The 23,537-nt window shown below is 42.1% G+C and overlaps 2 protein-coding genes across 2 annotated transcripts in view; one reads left to right on the top strand and one right to left on the bottom strand.

The window, feature by feature from the left end:
- Window positions 1–11,959, bottom strand: part of LOC146752465 (uncharacterized) — a 126,132-nt gene extending 114,173 nt beyond the window's left edge. The window contains exon 1 of the mRNA XM_085531815.1: window positions 11,524–11,959. The gene's annotated coding sequence lies outside the window, so the exon portion shown is untranslated. The remainder of the gene's footprint in view (window positions 1–11,523) is intronic.
- A 545-nt stretch (window positions 11,960–12,504) lies between these two features.
- On the top strand, window positions 12,505–22,574 carry LOC146752464 (kinesin-like protein KIF20B). The gene is made up of 11 exons (XM_085531820.1): window positions 12,505–12,591; window positions 14,174–14,260; window positions 14,383–14,499; window positions 14,692–14,830; window positions 16,135–16,319; window positions 17,704–17,752; window positions 18,386–18,579; window positions 19,233–19,344; window positions 19,797–19,868; window positions 20,331–20,477; window positions 22,309–22,574. Exons 3-7 carry the CDS (start codon window positions 14,449–14,451, stop codon window positions 18,574–18,576), a joined length of 615 nt encoding a protein of 204 aa, XP_085387946.1. The 5' UTR covers window positions 12,505–12,591; window positions 14,174–14,260; window positions 14,383–14,448; the 3' UTR covers window positions 18,577–18,579; window positions 19,233–19,344; window positions 19,797–19,868; window positions 20,331–20,477; window positions 22,309–22,574.
- Window positions 22,575–23,537: the final 963 nt, after the last annotated feature.

Here is a 23,537-nt window from a genome sequence, read left to right as displayed (position 1 = left end):
AAAGTGTTGGCTGCTTTCACAAGAGGCTGACTCCAATCTGAAATACAACACTGCCATTCTGCAAAACGTGTTTCTCCCTTCAGTCTTGATGTGATTGCAGTGTGGTGATATTCAGATACTATGAAGCTTAAATTAAGAGTCCATTTGCAGATGGGATGTTATTTGATAATCTGCATCTGTAAGCAAGAAGTTAGAGAAAATACAATGCAGAGCCAAGTTCAGGCACTGCAAACATGCTGTAGCAGTAATATAAAGGAAAACGGGGCAGAGGAAGAGAATATCTCCCCTCAGGGGAAAAGCAGTCTTACTGATGAACGAGATAAGACGATTAATAGCTAGAAGAGAGCAGATCAAAGGCTGGAAACTAAAATCAGTGTTAATATAAGCTGTCCACGCAGGTGACAAAAGCTCAGATCATGGTACAAAGACCAGATCAGATAAGAAAGAAGGCAGAAAGCTAACTTGCTTTTGACCCCTCTTTAAGATGGAAGAAGAAAGAAGCCTAAATGTCAGGCTGCCACACAGAGGGCTGCAGGAAGGCTCACAAGCCATAAAATCCAATCTAAGCATGCATGCAGGTAGCATTAAGGATCTTGTCTCTGCCAGCTCATAGCCAACCCAAACAAGGGCCAGAGCTTCACTTAGGAAAAGGCTTTTCAGGATCTTTCCTGAGGACAGAAAGCATTTGAGCCTCAGGACACTGGTACGTGTGTGCTTCATCTTGTGCCCACGGGCACGCTTTAGGAAGCATGAAGACCTGCAGGGGAGGAGCAGAAAGTCTGACTCCAAAGCTGGAAAGAGATGCTACACAAAAGGTCTTGAAGCACAAATATCCTTTAAACAACAATGGTAACGTGCACTGGTCTGCTCATAGCAAATATAAACCAGAGACAGGAATTTCTTCAAGGCTACTAAGGCAGAAAGCTCTGTAAATATTATCAGATGCAACAATGCGGGTTACAGTGAAATTTTCACCTCACCGAAGACAAAATACAGAGGTATCTTCAAGGGAGAAAAAAATCAACTGTAAGACATGGAGCCCTCATACCCTTCACTAAATACCCCATTGGTATTGAAGTTTAATAGTGCTGCTGGAGCCAGATGCAGCTGCTCATTGCTCTTGAGTTTTTTACTCAAGGGGTACAAAAGCTAAGGAATTGCCTTGCCAGGTAAGCATCCCTGCTAAGTAACCCTGATTAATCTATCAAATGATGACAGTGCTCTGAAAGGATGAGCAGCGCTGCGATCTTCATGGTTCAAGGCTTCACAGTTGAATGAAATCATCTCTTGTCAGCTTTCCACAGGCTCTGTCAACTCCACAGATACTGCATCACACAGGTTGAAATCCTGTCTCAGTTAACAAATGCCCTTGCTATCTGGGTCTAGAAGCGTGCCTGGGAAATTTTATGAATGAGGTATTACGTGCTACTACATGAGGTACTACATGCATGGGGGTACACAGAGAATGCAAGAGAAGGGCACCAGTATCTGGAGAAACAGAATATTGAAAGCAGCCTGCAAAAAAGAGAAATCAAAGGTCTACTGAAGGGGAAAACAGGACGACATGGCACATGGGGTGGGCTTGCAAAGAAACCACTAACTCCCATCACTGCTGGATTTCCTCTCCACAGGTGGCACAGCCCTAAGCAGAACATCTGTATAGGTTGGTGACTTGTGACTGGTCGTGGACACCCAGTGCTACCTGAGCAGATGTAGGAAAAGAAGAAAGCCAACAGGGAAAGATATGAACAGAGACTATCTGGCTGGACTGCATCAGATACAGAGCTCTAAATCTGCTGACAGCCAGAAAGTCTGTTCTCCCTTTTAGCCTACACAGATGTTTTCGTTAAGGTATTAGGTACAGCTCATTATAACAGCATCAAGATGTTTGATCGAGCATTACTGTTTATGGCAGAGAAAGAGCACTAGCTAACAGGGAAATTGGAGGCTCTTTTTCAAATATGCTGTGACTAGCAAATTTTAGCAACCTATGCTGCGAAAACCCTATTTTTTATTGAGGGAACAACATGACCCCATTGTGACAGTATAGGTGTTTACCCATTTTTCCTGGACTGCAGACACAAAAACAGCTTTCTGTACAACAGCACTTATTGTATTTCAGATTGTTCCAAGTCGCCTTTTAGCAGACATACTGCTAATGCTGGAGATGCTAGATACACTGAGGTACAGCAAGGAATCAGTTAGCTGTAGCTCTTAGATATCCCATAGCCAATAGAGAAACACTGCCAACAGGACCCTGCTCTAGGCTCTCTGATGCACTGATGGTAACGGCAGTTTATCGAGATGATATGCCGAGTCTCCAGAGCAGTTCCCAGGTCCCCAGTTTTCCTCCTGTCTTGTGAGTCAGTTTACAAAAGCTTATTGCATTTACATCTTTGATGAGCTCTGTGCATTCGTGAGAGCACAAATTAAATATTGCTTCAGCATATATGGGGATGTACAAAACCCCTTTGGTACACTGATGTTTTACCTCCACTCTTGCTGGAGGATTACAGTTCCACCTCTCAGATACCTTCCTTCCCAGACCATACACATTGCACTAGGAACTCATTCCTGGATCTACAGCAACTTGTAATGTGTATGTAAGGAGAGACATCTGCTGTGGGGGCTCTCAGCCTAGCCCCTTCATGTGGTGAAGTGGTATCAGCCCTATACCAGCCCACACAGGAGCCCCCAGGTGCAGCCAAAATGATGCTCCCTGACGTCCCTTCCTATTCTGGTACTGAACCACCTTACAGCCTCTCTCCCTTGGGCCCCTTTCCTCAGCCCACACAGACACTGGCCAGCACAGAGAGCTCATGGACCTGTGGAAGCAATGTTTCTGCACCAGCTGATCCATGGGCAGCACTTGCTCATATGAAGAGCCTCCTCCTGCAGCCCTGTGCAGACAGCTGGGAGCTGTCACCCTTTGCCTTGCGAAGGCCTAAAACAGACGAAGTCTATTTGCTGCTGTAGCATCACTGAAGTAGCAGAATCCTCAGCAGGGTGATGGGAAAGCAAACAGTGAACTGATGGGCAGGACATCCACAGCCTCTCAGGGCTCTGTGTGAGATGCCTACTTTGTTGTCTCGAGGGAGGCGTGCTGCCTGAGGAGCCCATCTTATAAGAAAGCTGTATTTTTAAAAGCTATTTAAAAAAAAAAAGTCTTTCTAAAAAGGATGAGGGATCAGTGAAGTACAAAAAAAGGAGCTGTAATGAAAAGTGCATGAAAAAAACGGGATAGTAAGGAACAGAGAAACTATGCAAGCACATTGGAGGTTGCTTTTCTTACCACATGTGAGTCTCCCATGGTTTGTTAGTAGAGCCTATACCTGCAAGCAGGCACGGAGAAAGCCCACTGTTGTTAACACTGGGTAACCTCTTCACCTGTACTTGAGTTAGATGAGACTTCACACCAAGAACAAAAGAGAAATACCTTTCTGGCACAGCACAGCCGTGCACTTGCATGTCTTGCCTGCAGCCAAAATGTCAAGCACGGCTGCAATAGGCAACCTCTAAGATCACCTTACCTTGAAATCTGGTTTCCTGAAAAACAGGGGGGCAAAATTTACCAGATGCTTTGTCAGATACTCGCTAAAATAACATCATCTCACAATTGTCAAATGCCCACGGATTGAAAGGGTGAGCAGCAAACTCAGCTGGCTCTATTAAGAACCTTATGGAATTTTTGCATGAGTTTGTCCTACTGAAAATAGGGCTTTAGTTATGCTTGGAAGGAGGTGAAGAGATTGTTGTTTCTGCGTTTCATGCGGAAGAGCCTGAAGCACACCCAGTGACACTGCATTTCACTTACCTTTAAGCTCTGAATCTACCTCTGGGGACCATAAAGTTCATGCTGAGAAACAAAAACAGCAGAAGAAAGGCACTTCTGAGACAACATCAGAATATTTGAGAAACTCGATGGGGAGGCAGAGAGCACAGGAGTTTGCCATGCAGTCCTCTTGTCAGGAGTCTTTCAGAGAGGGGTGGATCTAGCAAATTAATGTTACTGGGATGATAAAGTTTCTATCACACTGGGAATGAAAAGGAAATCGCCCAGTAACAAAAACAGAGATGGAAAAAGATGCTAAGAGAACTTCACTGCAGCACTTTGCTTTCCTGTAATGCTTTCCCCTTGTCTCTGTGCTGGTTTCTTTTGATCTGTGGGTCTTCCTTTGTGTCAGCTCACAGTGGGCTGCCAGGAGGCTCAGAGAGTGGAGCAAATCAATTGGTTTGTGTGCAGGCTGGGAGGAGGTGGCAAGGTGGTTTCCAGGGACTGGCACAGCGAGAGAAAGAGTTGCCTTGGCCTTTCTCTACTGGCATCCCAGTGCTGCCATAGCAGAAAAACTTTGAACCAGAAGGTGTGCCAGCAATGCCCATGCTGTAGATCTGGCCAGCTTGGAAAGCACCAAGTAGGCTGGCAAAGTGTTTGTGCCATCTCCTTGGCATCATTGCCAAAACAGTAACGCAGAACCTAAAACTGGTGATGCTTCAGAAAAGAGAGAACAGCAACAGCCCACCAAATCTGTCTTCAGAGCACGGGAAGCCATACCCAAAATTCTGCTCCAGCTGACATCGCAAAGGGAAGCTTCATGTCTCTCTTCAACTCCTAACGCCCCACACAGGGAGAAGGAAGGGAGGCTGCTGCCCATCCCTATGAGCCTTGGCCTTTTGCCTAGGTGTCACAGTGCTGCAGAGGGAAGAAGGACCTTTCCCAAAATGAACTTTCTTATTATCACTATGACTTTTTAGAAATAAGCCAGTGGTTTCTGCTGAGAAATATTGCACTTTTTGTTAGTCAATAAGAAAGGCAATTGAAATCCCATTGCAGCCTCCAGCATGTAACACTCTGAAGGTTAGCTTCAAATGTTTCCCAGTGCAGAATTAACCAGAACATACATCATCGCTTTTACAGGCAGCATAATTTCTGATATCTCCAAAGATAACAGTATGGATCAGGGGGATTATCGTGGCATTAGCTGCTCTGATTACCTTCCCTACAGTTTAATAACAAGAGCACTTAGACTGTAGGTGTATCAACAGAGTTTTAGATTTGCGAGCAAGGAAAGTTGGGGGTTATTAGCAGAACAAGAGGAAAGAAAAGGTCACGCACTGCAATGTGCCTCTCAGGATGCAGCTGACATATTCAGTGGGGCAGGGAAGTGATTTTTCACTACAGCGTCATGAGTATTTTGACGAGAAGCAGTAAGGACTTTGAAGATCCATCTTGTCACATCCGGGCTGCTTTGGCTGCAAACTTAACCCATTAGAAAATAAGGCAACCACATTTGGCAACATCACCGCCTTTTAAAAACCTTACCTACGCTCTGCACACAGTTCACTTTGCTCCTGTTTATCTGCCTCTGTCTACAGTGACAATCCTGGATTGCACTGGTTTTATTTTAATCAGGAAGCAGACATTACTTCCCTGGGAATAAAAAGCCAGAAGATGGGGTCTCTGAAAAATGGTGTCTACTAGCTCCACTATCACTCCTCCTGCCCGACACCTTCCCCAAGGAGCTTCACTGCTCTCCCCAGAGGAACCACAGAATCACAGAATGACCCGGGTTGGAAGGGACCTCGAGGATCATGTAGTTCCAACCCCCTGCCTAACAGGGCCACCAAACATACACATTTACTAGATCAGGTTGCCCAGGGCCCCGTCCAACCTGGTCTTGAACACCTCCAAGGATGGGGCAAGGAACCAACTGGTTGGTATTTTACTGTGGAAAACAGAGGGGTTGCTGAAGAACCTTACAGCTAAAATTACAAGCTACCAATGAGATTAAACATTTTTCCCAGGCGCACTTACCAGAGATAATATAGAATAAGTTTACATTTCTATTGTTCCTGCTCTCTCTGCTTGTTAAAGTGCAGAAGACAATCCGTGGTCGCTTATTTTGTATCTAAGCAACTGTCAGACTCTATATCTACTAATAAGAAAGGGTATAATTATATGCTGCTACTTTAATTAGCAGCAGATGCCTATGTTTATGAAGTAAAATGTAAGATTTTCTGAAGTGCAGTCTTGCTTATATGCAAATTGCAAGAGCACTTCCATGGGTTTTTAAAGCTTTTAGTGGGCCCGGGCAGCTCAAGTGGGGAAGGGCACAGGGTTCACACAACACACTGTTGGTGCTTCAGTGCTTTGCTGCCCCAAAGGCCTGTTTGGGAAAGCTGTGAGGTGAGGGCAGATCAGTGCCTGCAGTGGCCTTCCGACACCACCAGCACTGGAGCAAAGCAGGTGGCTGCCCTGAGCCAAAGGGCAAAAGCTGCCTGCTTTGGGCACCTGCTATAGTGCCCTGGAGACGCAGCTGCAAAGCAGCTGAGATGGGGAAGAATCCTTAACGTCAATTCTTGATCTCATTGAGGTGCTTCAGCAGCACATATTGATGCAATGCAGCATTTCTTTTCAGAAGAAATAACAGCAGGACTATTGCTGAGGGGCTCTGCATGTAAGAGCAGACGAGAGCACCAACAAAACAAAATGAAACCCCGTCTCCATGCAAACATGTGCAGGCACAGTATATAAATGAGAATAACCTTGTCCAGGATAGAAAATACTTGTTAGATGAGACTCTAATTTCTGTTATTCTGTATTTTTAGTCTTGTTTCCATAGAAACAGCACTTGTGATGATACTGTCCTGCAAGGTAGCAAATGGATATACATAAGTGTATGTTCGTATATGCATTCCCTCCTACCTCCTGAAGCTTTGAATGTATTTGCCAGCAAAGTTGGAAGTTCCACGGATAGCCAGATGCAACCAGTTCTGGGAGAGCATCTGGGTAAGGAAGAAGTGATTGTGCAGTTCCCCAGCTAAAGAAATCTCATCAGAGGGCAGAGAGCCTGCCAAGAGGGGAACAAGAGGTGGGCCATGCCATTACTGCCGCATCTCCTTGAGCCTCTGTAGCAAAGCTCATCCTCGCATGGACACCAGCCTTACTGTCAGCCGTGAGCCACATGTCCATGGGAAATCTGCTCCCATGTCTGGAAATCAAGACTCCCGTTCAGACGCTGGGAAAGTGCAAGAATCCCATGTGAAGGCTCAGCGCACCAACATAAAAACTGATGTCCGTCTTCCTTCTTTGCCCATCTTTTGGGGTCTCTTGCCTTGCTATGCGTGCAATTCACAGATAAAAGGTGGAGCAGCCAACCAAATTTGGCCCATTTCTTCAGCAAAATCCACTGTGCTACCTCTCATGGCCTTACATGCCAGATAAAGGACAGGTCAGGGTCAGATCACCTATCTAAATTAGAGAGAAATGCTGATTGTCTGCACTCATATTTCTCATTCTAGAAAGTTACTGAATCCTTTAGCATACCTTTATATTCCTAGATCTTACACCCCTCTGTAGTGGGTGTTATTCCAATCACAAGACTTAAGTTACACAAGACTGCACCCTAGCAGGCAGCAAGGGCTTGCAAGCACACAGCCCTTGCCTTTGTCTTCTCTTCCTGCACTTTCTAATCCCTAATCCACCCTCTGTGAGAGTTGGCAGCCACGGCTGTGCTTGCTGCAGTGCAGGCTGGCAGCAGAGACTCACGCCAGATGCTTTCCCACAGAGCCTGGGTTTGCTCTCGCTCTCACTCCTCAGTTGTCAGTTCTCACTGAAGGTCACCCCAACAGAAAATGTCTGTTTGTGCTTGGCCTTCACGCACGTGGTGTTGAGGCAGCGCTCCTTTAGCAGGTACTGCTACGCGGTGGAGAAAAGCAGCAGTGAAAGCGAAAAGAAAGATTAAAGAGAAAAGCAGCAGTGAATAGGAAAAGCAAGACTAAAAGGGAAAAGCAAGACTAAAAGGGAAAAGCAGAAGGGAAAGTGAAAAGCAAGACTAAAAGGGAAAAGCAAGACTAAAAGGGAAAAGCAAGACTAAAAGGGAAAAGAGAGACTAAAAGGGAAAAGCAGCAGAGAAAGGGAAAAGCAGCAGTGAAAGGGAAAAGCAGCAGTGAAAGGGAAAAGCAAGACGAAAGGGGAAAAGCAAGAATAAAAGGGAAAAGCAAAATCAAAAGAGAAAAGCGGCAGTGAAAGGGAAAAGCAGCAGTGAAAGGGAAAAGCAGCAGTGAAAGGGAAAAGCATCAGTCAAAGAGAAAAGCAATACTAAAAGGGAAAAGTGGCAGTGAAAGGGAAAAGCAAGACTAAAAGGGAAAAGCAGCAGTGAAAGGGAAAACACCAGGGAAAGGGAAAAGCAGCAGAGAAAGGGAAAAGCAGCAGTGAAAGGGAAAAGTAGCAGTGAAAGGGAAAAGCAAGACTGAAAGGGAAAAGCAGCAGTGAAAGGGAGAAGCAGCAGTGAAAGGGAAAAGAAGCAGTGAAAGGGAAAAGAAGCAGTGAAAGGGGAAAGCAAGACAAAAAGGGAAAAGCAGCAGTGAAAGGGAAAAGCAAGACAAAAAGGGAAAAGCAGCAGTGAAAGGGAAAAGCAAGACGAAAAGGGAAAAGCAAGACTAAAAGAGAAAAGCAAGACTGAAAGGGAAAAGCAAGACTAAAAGGGAAAAGCAGCAGTGAAAGGGAAAAGCAAAACTAAAAGGGAAAAGAGCAGTGAAAGGGAAAAGCAAGACTTAAAGGGAAAAGTGGCAGTGAAAGGGAAAAGCAAGACTAAAAGGGAAATCCAGCAGTTAAATTGAAAAGCAGCAGTGAAACTGAAAAGCAGCAGTGAAAGGGAAAAGCAAGACTAAAAGGGAAAAGCAAGACTAAAAGGGAAAAGCAAGACTAAAAGGGAAAAGCAAGACTAAAAGGGAAAAGCAAGACTAAAAGGGAAAAGTAGCAGTGAATGGGAAAAGCAAGACTGAAAGGGAAAAACAGTAGTGAAAGGGAAAAGCAGCAGTGAAAGGGAAAAGCAGCAGTGAAAGGGAAAAGCAAGACTGAAAGGGAAAAACAGTAGTGAAAGGGAAAAGCAGCGGTGAAAGGGAAAATCAGCAGTGAAAGGGAAAATCAGCAGTGAAAGGGAAAAGCAGCAGTGAAAGGGAACAGCAGCAGTGAAAGGGAACAGCAGCAGTGAAAGGGAACAGCAGCAGTGAAAGGGAACAGCAGCAGTGAAAGGGAAAAGCAACAGTGAAAGGGAAAAGCAAGACTGAAATGGAAAAGCAAGACTGAAAGGGAAAAGCAAGACTAAAAAGGAAAAGTAAGACTGAAAATGAAAAGGAGCAGTGAAAGGGAAAAGCAGCAGTGAAAGGGAAAAGCAGCAGTGAAAGGGAAAAGCAGATGTGAAAAAGAAAAGCAAAACTGAAACGGAAAAGAAAGACTGAAAGGCAAAAGCAAGACTAAAAGGGAAAAGCAAGACTAAAAGGGAAAAGCAAGACTTAAAGGGAAAAGCAAGACTAAAAGGGAAAAGTAGCAGTGAATAGGAAAAGCAAGACTAAAAGGGAACAGCAGAATTGAAAGGGAAAAGCAGCAGTGAAAGGGAAAAGTGGCAGTGAAAGGGAAAAGCAGAAATGAAAGGGATAAGCAAGACAAAAAAGAAAAGCAGCCGTGAAAGGGAAAAGCAGCAGTGAAAGGGAAATACAAGACTAAAAGGGAAAAGCAGCAGTGAAAGGGAAAAGCAGCAGTGAAAGGGAAAAGCAACAGTGAAAGGGAAAAGCAGCAGTGAAAGGGAAATGCAAGACTGAAAGGGAAAAGCAAGACTAAAAGGGAAAGTCAAGACTAAAAGGGAAAAGCAAGACTAAAAGGGAAAAGCGGCTGTGAAAGTGAAAAGCGGCAGTGAAAGGGAAATCAAGACTAAAAGACAACAGGGAATTGGCTCTTGTGCAGATGTCATGGTTTTGTAATTTTCATTAAAAACCAGTCAAGACTAATGTGGCCTCATAGCGCTCAATGGAGTCCCAAGGGAGATAGTGGGAATGAATAGGGGTTCACATCTGTATGCCCCGAGGCTGTTGCTCGCCTCTCTTACTGTGGCTTTAGGCTCCAGAGCTGATGTTGGCTTCCCTTACTGTGGCTTTATGGGCAGGGCCAGTGCTGGCCTCATGGGCTGGGGCTTCTACCAGCTGGATACAGCTGCTGGCTGAACTGGCCAGGATGGAGCCTTCCCTGCGCAGCCTCCCATGTGCATATCCACCCCAAGAATGGAAGTCCTCCTTCTATGCGTACCCCATTACACCACAATGAGGAAACCAAACCATTTAGGCACCTGAAATGCTTCTGCTCCTGCAGTCTGGCAGAAAGCAATGCCTCATGCCATCTCTGCACAAACTGGAAGGGAATGGGGATACATATGTCAGATCCAATGGGACAGGACTTCACTGGCTGCAGTTTAAAAGCAAATCACCCCAGCTCTTGTTGCCCTCTATTGCTGGGTACCCCTTACCCCTGGCCACTGGATTTCCACGCATGCATCCTTCCTTGGAGCTAAGTGTGCCTTTCCCAGCAGCAAGCAGCAAGCTGGAGTCAGCACAAAACCCAAAACCTTATTGTGCCTTTCCCAGTCCTTCTTTCACACATCGTCTTTTAGTTTCAGAAAATAGGGCCAGACCCCAACGAAACAAGAGCTCTAAGACAAAGCAGCTGCTTTATTTTCCTCCTCCCCTTTCCTCATCTACACCCCACAGAAAGACCATTTGCCAAGTAAGGGATGCAGTGATCAGGTGTATGAGGGGCAAAGTGAATCAAGCTTAATTTCAAAGGCTTCTCTCTTCCACGTGACTTCCCTGAGGTCTGATACGTGACTTCCCTGAGGTCTGATACAATCGTACAGCCATAGACTCATAGAATAGCCTGGGTTGAAAAGGACCACAGTGTGCAGGGTCTCCAACCAGCAGACCAGGCTGCCCAGAGCCACATCCAGCCTGGCCTGGAATGCCTCCAGGGATGGAGCATCCACAACCTCCATGGGCAACCTGTTCCAGTGCGTTACCACCCTCTGTGTGAAAAACATCAACCTAATATCCAACCTAAACGTCCCCGTATCACTTTAAAAACATTCCCCCTTGTCCTATCACTATCCACCCTCGTAAACAGCCATTCCCCTGCCTGTTTATATGCTCCTTTCAAATACTAGAAGGCCACAGTGAGGTTTCCCTGGAGCCTTCTCTTTTCCAAGCACAACAAGCCCAGTTCCCTCAACCTGTTCTCATAGGAAAGGTGCTCCAGCCCTCTGATCATCTTAGTGGCCCCCCTTAGCATTATCTGCATTTCTCTTTTGCCTTCCTAAAAAGCACACCTGCTTCAGGGCACATTTCATCCCACTGTTAGGCCTTGTAAGAAGCACTATGGCAAGTCCATATGCAGAAAACACTGGCATTCCATTCACTAACAGAGAAACTATTCTGCCCTTGCTCCTGACTCTTGTCCCTGCCTCCTCCTGCACTGGGCAGTGTTTGTGGGCAATGAAAGAAATACCCACATTCTGGAAAATACAGACAAAAAAGAAACAGGCAGAAAAGTGGCACTAATACTTTGTCACTGGTGGGAATCTCCACAGAAAGTGCTGTGCTAAAGGTGTGAGGTTAAGGGATCATCACTATCAAGATAAAAGTCACAGCATGGAAGATTTAGCGATGGCGTGCTGACTAGAAGGAAAAAACAACACTTACCTTGGAGCTTGTTCATTTTCTCTCCTATCATCGGATATCTTCTCATCATCTACGTAGCTCTGAGGTTGGCCAAAGCCTGTTGCCATGAGCTTTGCTAAACGCAACAGTGCTGTGGCTCAGAGGTATTACACCGGCACATAGCATAGGAGAACTCCATAACCCAAGTGTCAAGGGAAGAAGAAAGGGGAACTGTTACAATTAATTACGTTCACTAAATTGATAATTGTAGGCTTCTTGTCACACACTACTGCCTACAGCAAAACAGCACAGATGTTGACAACTGTGATTTCTGCATACAAGCAACCACTCAAGGCTGAGCACTCTCTCCTGTCTCTTTGCCATTCCTAGAAAGACCCAGAAGAGCTCAGTGTTCTCTTGCTGTTAGTTTACATCCTCCAAGCACTTCCAAAGGCACGCTGCTCTGTAGAAAAAGCTGAGCTGCCCAGAAAGTTTGTGCAGGAAGAAGGCAGCAGTGTCAGTGCACGTCATCCTGGGGGATCTGAAAGCATTTGTGAAGAGAACAGGGAAAGGAGAGGGAAGAGAGCAAAACCAACAGGCACTAGCACTGCTGCCCACAGGGGGCGGGGCTTGAGGCAGGGCCTGTGCCAGAGGGGGGCCTGGCACAGTTAGGGCCAGCTCAGGGCCCAGAGCAGAGGGGGAGCAGGCAGAGGCAGGGCCTTGGGGCCCAGGATGGAGGAGGACCAGGCACAGCTGGGGCCAGCTCAGGGCCCAGAGCAGAGGGGGACCAGGCACAGCTGAGGCCACTGCAGGGCCCAGGTGAGAGGGGAACCCAGCACAGTCGGGGCTGCTTTGGGGCCTGGGCCGGAAGGGGGCCGGGCACAGCCAGGGCCTATCCCCCTTTTTTGCACATATGAAATGCTCCCAGCTGTGCTGCACAGCAGAACATCTTTCAATGGAGATGAAAGCCTGTGAAATGAAAGAATCCTTTCTTATTTCTTTCACATTTGTGTTTGTTGACTGCAGTTCCAACCACGTGGACTCGCAGTGTCTTGCAAGTGACACCTGGAAGCAGGTACAGACTGGAGACACAGCACCCTCAATGTCCAGGTGAGTAACAGCAGCCAAGGAGGCCTTTGGGCTCTGCAGGGTCCAAGTGTGGAGCTTTACACACAGGAACAGCTGAGTCTAAAGACAGTGGCAGAGCTGCAGAGCTTGCCATAGTAGGGAGGCACAGTGGCTCAGCTCATTTCCCACAGTAACACAGGAAATAAGAGCCATGAGGGAAATGCAGATGCCTTCTGCCCCCATCAGAGGGGAGGAATGAGCTGCACTTCCACAGAGACATTCCTCTCACAGCCACTCACACCTCAGGTGTGGAGGGACGAGCTGGGGCTGCTGGTGGCAGCTGTGGAACACTGCCATCTGTGGTGCTCCATCCTACCTTGGAGGTGGGCATGTAGAGCTGAGGACCTTTGTCACTGCACAAATGACTGCAAGCAGAGATGTAGCAGAGGGAACATAAAGCATTTAATAACTTATACAAAGCAATGAGTAATAGAAATGACAATATTTCCAACCAAATATCCCCCATCCTAGCAGTCATATCTGATCTCTACAATCCCACCCAAACAATTTCCCAGCCCCCTCCAATTCCTCCTCACTATCCCACCCCTGAATTTCCTTCCCCCAATTCCCACACAGTAATTGCCCACACTAATTACCAGCATGCAGGGCATGGGGAACACCTGTTCCTTGTGTGCAGACACCTGAAAAAAAGAAGTGGCAGGGAACTGGAGGTCTGTAGCAGGTTCTGGAGGCTCTGCATAGAACGTAACCTCAGACCACAACCCCATCAGCTGCTGGGGCAGCATCATCCCTGTCATTGGGGGATGTTGCCAGTGGTGGACAGGGACACAGGGAGAAGCCACACCTTGGTGTAGCTCTGATCTGCTCATGTCCAGTCCAATCCTCTATAGCACTTTCCATCTTCTGTCCTTTGTTCTTAACCGTATCCTTCCTTCTCTTCTGCTCTTTTCCTTTCTTTTAGGTGTCTTACCTGTATCTGCTTTTCCCCTCTTCTGTTCTTTTACTGCTCTGGTCAGCATCCAGTGTCTGCACCACAACTCTAGGTTTTGGGATGGAGAAAGGTACACGGGGCATAGATTTGTACAAGAAAAGCTCTCTTGCTATGCCCAACAGGTGACAAAAAGGGGCCCTCAGGACCACAAAGGCAGCTTGTTTCTCCAAAAATAAATAAACTTAATTCTTTTCTTTATAAGAAGCATTAGAATCTTACAGAGGAGATGAAAATCATCTTCACTATGCTTTTAGACTGTACATAGACTAGACCAAGATGTGTGGTGTTGCTTTGATACCTTATGAGGAGCACCAGTATCAGTGGATGAAGCTAACATTGTCTCAGAAGCACAATAATGGAGTACTTTTGTTCATAGTTGGCCTGAATGCAGTACAGGAGTGTGTTGCAGTAGTACTTGTTCTGAAATTCTAGGCTCTGACAAAGAAGTTTAGCAGGGTCCAAAGCACTTGTGAAAACAGTAAAATATTATTACTTCCTGTGTTAACAAATGAGTCTGTTACAATAGGATGATGAAAATAATACTGCTTTAATGTGCTAATCATCAAACAGAGGATCTAGTCAGATTTCTAACTTCCAGCTCTTTAATTTTAGAGGTCTAGTTTGGAGCCTAGGGGACGCATACAAGTTTGCCCGCGTATTAAACCCTTTACGGCACGGGAGAGAGCAAATGGATCGCAGGTAAGGCATTTATTTAATCATAAACAAAAAAACAACCCTTAAAGTATATATGTTTTCTTTCCTGTAAGATGACCTTTTAAAACTTTTTTCATGCCTGCATTACTTGTGCTTCCTTGTAATAGGGATGTGTTTCACTTGAGGACTCAACAAGCATCATACTGAAGTCCCCTAAGAGCTCATTGGGAAGAATGAGCAATAAAACTTTAGGACAGACAACACAGAAGTTCACCTTTTCACGGGTAAATTAATTGTCTTTAAATGATATTAAGTTATTTGTGGAAAAAGTTGCTTGTCTTCTGTTACTTCATATAAAGCAAACAAGTTTTTCTTAACTGTCTTTAGAATTATCAACGTGTATCTGACTCCTTACAAGTACTTAAATATTGCTTAAACAAAATAAAGAGATTAACCAGCTTCTTGGTAACATTCAGGTGTTTGGACCTGAAGCAACTCAAGAAGAATTCTTTGAAGGTACTGTGAAGCAACCAGTGAAAGAGTTCTTAGAAGGATGTAATTGCCTTGTTTTTACGTATGGCGTTACAAATGCTGGGAAAACTTACACATTCCGAGGTATGAGCAGAAATGCTTTTTCCTTGAATTAATTTCTTAAAGTGAGAACTACTTCTAGAAGAGAGAGATGTTATGACTTCTTACCTAGTTACTCAACAGGCCTTGTACGTTGCCTTCTTTTGAATACTAGTAGCCTTGAAAAGTCGTCTTCTTCCATAACAAATATTACTAAATTTACAAGTGTGTAAGACAGCATACACTACAATAACTTTGGTTTTTGTTCCTACTATAAATGCGTGCATCTTAAATGCTGTTCTTTATTTGAAGGCAAAGTATGTCTGAGTTTGTTTGATTTATTGTAGGCAGAAATTAAACATTCTGAAACATTTGATCAAGGTATTTCAATCTTTTTTCAAATTTCTGATTTTAGTAATAACAGCAGCATAGAAGATTGTGTTCCCTGAGCTTTAGTAGTACAGAAATAATGCATCAATCTCCTTTCTGGCTGGGAGCAGTTGTTTTTTATGTTTAATATTGTCATAACAAATGAAACGATTGGGTTCACAGGAAACAAATTCCCCTTATTTCTGTTATTTAGTGTTCTGTTACTATGTATTTCCAATAGTTTTATATGCGTGGAGCTGAAGACTTTCCCATAGTAATACCTTTTTAGGACTTAAATATTAAGAATCAACAGGGTAGTATGTTCAAAAATTATCTTTCTATGCACCTTCCATACAGCACTATAGAAATTCTTCTGCGTATTGTCCTCTCTTGTGTTCATGACTGACTTTAAAACACTGAAGCTTGCTTGGTATTTAGTGACAGTGGAAAAACTAAGGCGTGAAGTAGGCAAGATGTGGAGGTAGTTGTGTGCTCCAAGAAAAGGCAATGGGAAAGGAGCTGAGTTACTTTAACAGTTTTTATGAGACTTGTAGATATTTCTAAATAGGGTTTGTGGGACGAACGGGATGTTGTAGCAGAGACATCACTCTGGTTGTTATTTCAGGGTTGTTTCAGAGCGGGAAGGGAGCCTGGTAAACAGTTGAAAATCTGCACGTCTGTTAAATGTGGGAGTTTGCTGTGGGTTATTTTTTCTTCTTAAGGCTAAGCTTATGCAGAATATTCTGGCTGTTTTAAAGTGATGCCCTGTAATGTCTAAGGAATGGGATGTGAGCTGTTGCTTAAAGCCAGTATTTTTCAGGGAACAGTCTAGTAACACTGCAAACATTGCTTCAGACTGTAACTGGCCTCTAAATTCTTTGTGTATACTTTGAGATTAGAATCAGTTATCTTTGTCTTCATTTATGTTTATATGTTGCTTACAATAGTAACCTGGCCCTTCTTTTGTGTATTGCTTACAGGGACAGAAGATGATGTTGGTATTTTGCCAAGGACGATGGATATGTTGTTTAAAACTGTTGGAGGAAGGCTATACACAAAAATGGATCTGAAACCTATTCGGTGGAGAGATTACGTAAAACTGACTAATGACAAAGTGAGAGAAGAAATTGCTCTTAAAAATTTGTTGCTTCATCTGACAAAAGAGGTAGGAAACTACTTTATAAAGAAATGATGAGTACATGCATCTTGTGATAGTTCAGTGTTATCCTTTCCATTCTGTAATGAAAGAGGGTTCTGTATTTACACACAGTTTTCTATTTGTCTTTCTGTTCTTGCTGAAAAAGAATGAAGCATCTTATTAGTGGTGTGCTACACCACACTGGGGTATTTTAGTTGTGGAGTATGTTAACTTGATCTTACTGATGAGGTGGTTAAGTGTGGACTTCACAGTGTGAAAGGCAGGTGGCAGTAAAATTCCTTCTGAATTATTTCAAGAGCACAGCTGAGTATGAAGTCTGGCTCCAATGATCTTTAAGTATTTCGGGGAAAAACAACACCTGTCTTCTACATGAACCAAAGATGTGTAAAACTGTTCTAGGTTTAGTGAGTATGTGGAAAGAAAATGCAGTGAACAGCTATATGCTGATCTCATCCTACTCCATTAGAGAGTTAAGATGTGGTCGTGCGATATAGGTGCCTCCTCTAGTTTCAAGACCCGTGTTCCTAGGTAAAATACTTGACCTTATAAGCTAAGTAGGTACAAGATTTGCTGACTATACAAAGCCAGATCTGGGTGAGTGTCATGTAGATGAAAACTTCTATGTTAAAAGTTTTACTTCTAAGCATACTGTATTTGGTAGGTGAGATTACTCCTCTTCAGTAGATGAGAATTTCTTTCTACTTTTGTGCTCTATAAAAAAGCAACACAACCTGAAGCCTGGGAACTGAGTATACATCTATGAACATCATGAGATCTACATGTTGGGAGCTATTCTGTATTTTCTATGACCAAACTACTTAAAAATATTATATTTACAAAATTTAGTCATAACTTCATTTGTGTAACACTTTGATAGCCTGAGTTAAGAAATAATAAGCTGCTTATCTACATTAAGTGATCAAGTATTCTACCTTAACTTCCTTTTCTGAGAGTTGACCTAATAAGCCATAGGATATGGAAGTCCTGAATTAAGAAAATCCCAATAAGAAAAATATTTCAGGAGTCCAAGATTCATGAAGGGTAAAATGCAGATTATAAATGGGCTATTGAAAATCATCTTATTAAATAACTCCTTTTCCTGTTGGGGATTCTCTCCCTATTTGTTCTTTTTCTTTCTGAATCAGGAAGCTGAAATGCATCAGATCTTATAGTAAAAGGAATTGTCAGAAATGAGTAGTAAGGTGAAACCAGTCAAAATGTGTAGCCAGGATTTTTGTGTTGGCACCTTGGAACTATACTGTATTGTTTTCTGGTAGAGCAATACAGCTGCTTTTAAAATAAATAAATAAATAAATAAATAAAAGCAACCAGTGGTGTATTGGTGCTGTACATCAATAATAAATCCTAAAGTCTCTGTTTTCTTTCGTAGGTAGACCATCACAACAGCACTAATGACAAATCCCCATCTGATTCTAAGGGTATGTTTTATATTAAACAGTAGCAATTAGAAAAGCTTCTGTAAGGTCAACGACTGGCTTTTTTGGCTAATGCTGATAATAAAAGGATTATTTAGCTTTTATTTGTAACAGAACGGAATAATGGGCAGGACATCTGGGCAGAAAACAGAAGGAATAAAATGGCTAGGAGACTACTGGGACATCTATCATAACCTGGTTTTATGAGGTGAAAGTAAAACAAAGAAAAAGAGTATGATTTGTGATAAGATCCCTAGTGGTTTTCCGACAGGCCTTTAGGGCACTTAAGAACTCACTAAATACTTTTTTTTCCCTAAAAAGTCAGAACGAATTGTCCTTACTAGTTCAGTTCTCTATATTGTAAAGACTGAAGAGTTCTGAATATTTCTAACCCAACTATAGATGTTAGATTGGGTTTTGGAAGTGAAAAAGCAAGCTTTATAGCAGGCGTGTCTTTGCAAATGTGTAGGGCACGCGTCTTGACTTCCAGATACTTGGTGTTTGTATGAGAGGTGGGGATTCTCTGTGTTTATGTTCTGGGAAAAGTTTTAAGCTGTAAGCTTAACTATTACTTATTTTTAAATGCAGCTAGTTTTACTGTCTCTACATTGACTTGTAATATTTTCTACTTTGCAGGTGCAGAAAATCTCTCAGAAGGATCAGACCAACTTAGCAGATTATCTATAGATGATTTTGTGAAGTTCTCTGGGTTTCATTTTTTGAGATTTACAATGAATGTTTTTATGATTTACTGGCTCCTTTATCAAATGACAGAAAAAAAAGGACACTTTGCCTTGCTCAAGACATCAAGGGATATTCTTACGTAAAAGGTAACTAGAATACTTTGCAAACTGCCAAGCTTGTCATGGAATAGTGTAACAACATTTCTTCGTAGATAGAAAACTCTTAAATGTGTTCAGTGTAGCTCTAGAAGTGTCTGCTTGAATGCGAAGGCAACAAGCTACATGTACGTATCTGCATCTTCAACAGTATTCTCCTTATTCCTGTACTTTGCCCATAAAGCCTGTGTGAACTCCATTGCCTTCATCATCCTTGAAAATGAGAGCCATACAGTCGTTATAATGCAGACAAAATCCAGATAACCCATCCCCAATAAAAACTACAAGCTAAAACAAAAAACTTCTCAGATTGACTTCTGCACCAATGAATACAAACTTTCGGCTTCTGTAGTTTAAGAACTTAGCTTTTGTACTTTCAGTACTAAGGCTGCTTGCTTAATTTGGATGGAACATACTTTAGTATACTGGTAGGATAAACTGTTGTGCTATACTATACCTTGCCCTTTTCTGTGGGAGGAAGAATCTTAGTCTTATCTGCCATCAGCTTGTCGTATGTTTGAGGCAGAGTTAATGAAGTATTTTATTGTCTTAACTAAATGTTCTTAGTTTGTATACCTTATTTCTTGTTCACTTTCTCTTTTGCTAGCGAAGCTTGCAAAAATCACTTTTCCTTCTTTTGAAAGGTTTGCAGTGGGTTCAGATTTCTGATTCTAAAGAAGCTTTCAGACTTTTTAAACTGGGACAGAAACACCAGAGTTTTGCAAGCACAAAGCTAAATTCTTGCTCCAGCTGAAGGTGGGAAACTTTCACTAACATTGGGTGTAACATAGTGTGGGGAAGAGGGATGAATTAAAATATTGTTTATGGCTTTTTTTCGGGGAAGAGGCTTTAAAAAGGCTTGATATCTAGTGTTCCATGTGATATTTTGTGACAGTTTGTGATTCTAGTGCATTGAACTAGAAGGATTAGTCCTTCAAGCAGATAAGTGCATACAAAAGCTAAGTGTTTTATCAAAAACTCTCAACAAAACAACTAAGCCTTCTTCCATGTAAGTAATGGTGGTTCATTAGGGGGAAGAAAAGCAAAATAAACCAAGACGGAATGTCTCTTTAAAAGGTTTAATGCATCTAGTAGAATTATTGTTAATTGAATCTGGAATAAATCCAGCAGTGTTTTGAACAGATGTTACAGATTTTAGAAAATGTGTGTATTTCTGGCTATTGACCTTGCTTCATTTCTCCTTTTAGCCACAGTATATTTACAATTAAGGTACTAAGAATTGAAGACCTTGAAATGCCACGAGTGACACGAGTCAATGAGTAAGTTCAGAGCAGAGTTCCCTTCTTCTTTTAGGATGAAATTGTCAGTTACTTTCAGTATTGATGTATTGATATTGGGCTACGGACACTAGGTTCCCTGATACAGCCTCCTGTATGAGTGGTGGTTCCCCGTTTCCTGTCATTATGCAGTACTAAACCATCAAGTTGTAATGCTGTTCTATATCTTGTGCCCACTGTTCCACACAGTGTTCCTTTATCCTTCTCACTCAACTTCTGAACTAATGTAAATCCTCAGAAGGAAGAATATGGCAGAAAAATGGAAGCTGTGTTGGAAAAGAGTTTGGCAGGAAGTAGTGTGCAACTTCACTAGGAAAGCAACATTAAAAAGCATGAAAGGGTTCAAGAAATTGTCCCTCTAGGAGGAGTGGTTGTGTTGGAAATGATAAATAATCAATGTACATTCAAAGGCAAGAAAACTTAATTTTCCTTATCTGCCTTCAGATTATCACTGTGTGATCTTTTTGGTTCAGAAAGGAATACCAAGATGTGCAATGAAGGTGACAGACTGAAAGAGAGTGGAAATATCAATGCATCTCTCCTAACTCTAAGCAAATGTATTAGTGCACTCAAGATCAGTCAGCAGTCAAAGTAAGTCCTTGTACAAACTGTAAACTAGTTGTAGATTTCAGATATCATGTACAATGTTTAAACTATTGTTTAAAATGCAGAGTACGAAACTATGTTATGAGTGAAAACTCTGTAGGCTTCTGCAGATGTGTGAAGACTTAATGATCTAAGAAAGTGATCTATAAACTTGCCTTCTTTTTGTTGTTGTTTTTTGTTTGTTTGTTTGTTTTTTCAAATAAAACCATTCCAGTTCTAAATTTCTGAATGTGTTATCATAGACTTAAGCAAATTAGCGTTGTGTTTTTTTGTTTTTTTTTTTCTGGCCTTGCCTTCTCAAACAAGTCCTGGGGCAGATTATAAAATTTGTTTTCACTATTTTCACTTTAAATGTGTGAAGTGTTAGACCTTTTCCTCCTTTGTTAGTTAGTTGCATTTATCATTTAGTTCTGCTGTAACAGTTTTCCTCAGGGATATTGCTGTGCTTTGTCCTAGCCAAGAGACATGGTCAGAATATATATATTGTATATATATAATTTGGAAAAGAAAAATTATATATAGATATATATAATTACATATATACATATAGATATATATAATTACATATATACATATAGATATATATAATTACATATATACATATAGATATATTTTTTTCCAAACCTTGATGCAACTTCATCATTCTTTCTGATCTAGCTAACCAAATTCAGAGAGAAGAAAGCCTGCTTGCTACTTCTGTCTGAGGTTGTGCTCTAAATGAGTGCAGACAGAGCTTTCTGTATTTTAAACAATGTAGTATTTATTTACAGTCACAGCTGGATATAATTGCAGAATTCTCTGCTGATTCTCATTTGAAGGTGTCTTTCTGTCCCAAAGATTAGGTGAGCTCTGTGTTCATGAAATGCCACACTGTGCCTGGTAGCCTATTCAAATTCTGTTATGCTTAAAAGTAGATGAAAATAGGCCTTGCTACTGGATTAGTCTCTTATCTGTCTGTCCTTTCTAGGGAAGAAGGATTCCTTAAAATTAGCTGCTGCTTAAAGTGCTTTGATTTATTCAGAACTGTTTTATTTGTTGGTCCTGATCACTTGAAATTTTAACAATATGGGGGAAATGTAGTGATGACTTTGATAGTAATTTTCTTTAAAATAAGAACTCATTTACCACTCCTGCACTAAAGCTACTTATGGGTCACGTGTGTTGTGACAGGAGCGTAGCTATGTGAAGCTTTTAGCTCTGTTGGCAGAATTCAGTAGCTGTAAAGAGTCCAGCAGGTAACCTCACTAGAGAACAGTGTGTTTAGTCACGCTTTAGGAGTTCTCTCCTAATTTTCTGTACATCACCAGCTGTTTGATTCAGTGACTTAACCTTGGTTTAGGAAACACCAGAGATGTTGTGATAAGTATATGCTTCTTTATTTCCAAAGTATTTACTATTGTCCTTTCCTAGAGACAATATCCTGAGAGAGTGGTTATCTCTGATTTTGTTGGGTACTGTTTTCTTAGAAGTAGATAGGTCAGTTTGCCAGATGTGGTAAGGGAAAGAGAAAGGTGAGAGAGAATTTAAGCTAACGTGAGGCTGTATGACCTATCTTAGGCTGGATGTTGAATGTACTTTTTGTTTTAAATGTTCTCGTGGGTTGTCTAAGAAGATAATGGCTGCATAGTAGCTGGAACAATCATACAACCTGACTGCAAACTAGCAAAAAGATTAAATTCAAAACAACCCACAACTCAAAATGATTTAAAGACTAGTGCAGTTATTAATGTGTTGTCTTCCACTTGGATAGCTCTCACATTGAAATGAAGCTGTTAACTTCTGCTAATGGGATTTGTTGTGGTTTTTGTCTTCAAAGGGTGCAGCAGCACATACCGTTTGGTGAAAGTAAGTTAACACACTTTCTTCAGGGATTCTTCAGTGGAAAAGGGAAGATACACATGTTAGCAAACATCAGCCAGTGTGCTTCAACCTATGAAGAAACACTCAATGTGCTAAGATTCTCAGCTATTGCACAAAAAGTGAGTATGTTGTAGTCTATTTTGTTGATCAGTACTTATGATTTGCATTTAAAGAAAAAATTCTGTTCTTCTAAGAATATGAATCTATTTGTGTAGTATCTGTAGTGAATCTGGGTGTTTGTCTCAATACAGCAGTCAGGTTTTTTAATTTAGTGTTTTAGTTGAGCTTAATTTTCCTACAGAGTTTTCTAAAAATCTCTACTGGGGTCTTTGTGTTTCTTTGGGGCGTGAGGGCATAAGCATCTTCTGAAAATCTCATTCCTAAAAAGTATTCAACCTAACAAGAAGCAACTTGTTACATCTGGAGGAGATTTTATGCTATTTACTTAATTTTTCTCTCTTCTCAAAATATGATCCCATGTAGGAAAGCAAATCCAGCTACCCCATATGTTGCTGCCGTTGTAATTTTGAATATTGTCCAGTTCAAGTGTTGACAAAAGAAGTGGAGCAGCAAAGAGTTTGAAAAGCTGTGTTATGGCCATCAGATGCTTCAGTGGGAAAGTGGGGGTTAAGCGGAATGGGTAGAAGTGAGTGCTATGATATAACACTGAAGAAGTTAAGCTGTCAGATCAGTGCTACAGTCTTGATGGAAAACTTTGAAGTGCTGAGAGTTTGTGTTTGAAGCACAATTGATGGATGTGTGCCCTTGGATTGTGGCCTTATCTGAAAGAGGTTAAGTGTGAAAGTAGAGGGAGCAGCCTATGAGGGTGATGTGGCGCTGCAAGACAAAGAACTGAAAAGATGATGATCAGTTGCATTGAATGCAACTGGAAAGTCAAAACATAAAAAAAGCAGAAATCTATGGCTGCATGAAGTGGCAGTTCTTGTACATTGTTTGCCTAGTGAAACTCTTGAGGTTAAAAGCAGGATTGGAGTCTGCAATAACTCTTTTGTAATTTCTTGAAAACTGGTTTAAGTAGTGACCAAACATCAAATACTATAAAATATATTAGCTGTTACTAGAATGCCACTTATCTTCCCCCCATAGGAATCACTGTCATGTTGTATGTGAATTTGTGAGGTGGGTTTTGAAGCTGAAATTAAAAACTTCTTGTATGGCTGTCTT

The sequence above is a fragment of the Coturnix japonica genome, unplaced genomic scaffold, assembly GCF_054131305.1.
Source record: "Coturnix japonica strain WE unplaced genomic scaffold, WE-NBRP24 Scf045, whole genome shotgun sequence".
Classification (NCBI taxonomy): Eukaryota; Metazoa; Chordata; class Aves; order Galliformes; family Phasianidae; genus Coturnix; species Coturnix japonica.
This window is presented reverse-complemented; position numbering and strand designations above follow the sequence as displayed.